General features: G+C 70.6%; 1 protein-coding gene across 1 annotated transcript; it reads left to right on the plus strand.

Moving 5' to 3' along the window:
* Positions 1-160: 160 nt before the first annotated feature.
* On the plus strand, positions 161-1801 carry MNEG_13837 (hypothetical protein; the record flags this gene model as incomplete). Its single annotated transcript, XM_014037690.1, has 5 exons — positions 161-189; positions 355-662; positions 911-1183; positions 1377-1423; positions 1781-1801. The coding sequence occupies 5 exons, from the start codon at positions 161-163 to the stop codon at positions 1799-1801; spliced, it is 678 nt and encodes a 225-aa protein (XP_013893144.1).
* Positions 1802-1859: the final 58 nt, after the last annotated feature.

Raw genomic sequence — 1859 nt, forward strand, 5'->3', positions numbered from 1 at the left:
GTGCCGGGTGGGGGCCCGTGGCTGGCGGGCTCGCCCAGGTGTAGGGGGGATGCCGCATGCGGGCGGCGTGCCGCGGCCGGCAGGGCCTCTTTGCGGTGGGGAGGGGCTGGGGACGTGGATGGGGTATGTTGAGCCGCGCCCTCTCGTGCTGGCCCCGCGCATGCGGTGCGGGCGCCAACCAATGGATGGGTGCGTATAGTATGTGCAGGCCACCGACCACTTAAGCCGCGGCTGCGTGCTGCTGGGCGCGCGTTGCGTGGTCGCTCCCTGGCTGCTCTGCTCCCGCGTCACCCCATCTCATGCGGACCGGGCCCCATGACCCGAAATCCTTGCATCCACCTCGCCCTGTGCCAGGGAGAAGAAGCGTGCCGCCGACTTCAAGGCATCCGCCGACGAGACGAAGAGGCGGCTCGAGGCGGCGCTGCGGGAGCAGCGCGCGCTCGTGCGCCGCCTGGGCGAGGCCGAGGCCGCCGGCGGGGGCGGCGCTGCGGCAGCGGCAGCGGCGAACGCGGCGGCCGCCGCGGCGCGGGACGCCGCGCGGCGGGGGGAGGCGGAGGAGGAGTTCTGGGGGGAGGAGGCGGGGCGGCGGTTTGCGGCGCAGCAGGAGGAGCTGGTGGCGCTCAGGGAGCGGGTGGCGGCTCAGGAGGAGGAGCTGGAGAGGGGTGAGCAGCCTGGGGGTCGGTCCAGGGGGTGGGTAGGGGCCGCAGGATGCCATTTGCATGCCCTGCGCAACCATGCGCTGCGCGATGGTTTCAAAGCCACCGCCCCTGGATGGGCTTGTGGTGCGTCAGGTAAGAGTGCGAGGGCGTGGCTTTCTCTAAGGCCAATCTGGTGGCAACACCCGAGCACTGGCACGCGTGGCCTTTGCTGGTTGTGCTGACGCCGTCATCCGCCCCAACGCCCCGCGCAGCCGCGAGCTCTGCCCCCACGGCCGCCACGAGCGCGGCCCGCTACGAGGCGAAGATTTCACAGCTCACGGCTGCCCTGAGCGCCTCAGAGGCGCGGCTGGCTTGCGGCACGCCCCACCCCGGCGGCAGCGGGGCGGACGGCTGGCCCGGGGGTGACGCGGGGGTCGAGGCGGCAGTTGCTGAGGTGGCGGCGCTGCGGGGGCGGGTGGCTGGGCTGGAGGGGGAGCTGGCGGCGGCGCGGAGGGGGGGCGGCGGGGATGGCCGCCGCAGCGCAGGTGCGGGGACGCTCCAGACTGAAGCGCTCGCCCAGCATTGGCCATGTGCTTGACGCACGTGATTGATACACAGCAGCAGTTTGCTCTTTGACAGACAGCGGCGCACAGGCCGCGTGGTTGGCCCCTTTTCGCCGGACTCTGGGCCCACGTGCGCCACCCGGTGCTCCTGCTTGCTCCCTCGCCCGTTTCTCAGACGCCGGTGTGGCGGAGGCGCTGCGGCGCGAGCTGACGCGGTACCAGGTGGGTTGCCGTCCACGCGCTTGTTTCTTGCCACAACGGCAGCCCCCCATTTGCAGCCGCCTCGTGGCTGGGGGCATTGTTCGCGCCCTAGCAACGAAGCCTCTGGATGGTTTAATATATACTCCGGCATGTACCCCTCTGCTTGCATCATACTGGGCCGACGGGCAGGCGCACCCCACACAACCGTGCAGCCGGCCAAACCCTGTTGCTCCCCGAGACACCACCAAACTCACGCACCAGCTTTTTGAAGAACCCAAAACATTGTCCCGCCTCGCGTGTCATCCCGGTTTGGCCGCCGCTGCAGGCGCGCGTGCGCGAGCTGGAGGCCGACTTTTTGTCTCTTGACGCCCTGGCCAGGGCTGGTCCCGGCGACTATGACGCCGAGATGCGGAAGGCCTGGCTCACTGCGGCGGCCTTCAAGAAGAGGCGCGCAGCT

Source organism: Monoraphidium neglectum (assembly GCF_000611645.1).
Source record: "Monoraphidium neglectum strain SAG 48.87 unplaced genomic scaffold scaffold04080, whole genome shotgun sequence".
Taxonomy (NCBI): domain Eukaryota; kingdom Viridiplantae; phylum Chlorophyta; class Chlorophyceae; order Sphaeropleales; family Selenastraceae; genus Monoraphidium; species Monoraphidium neglectum.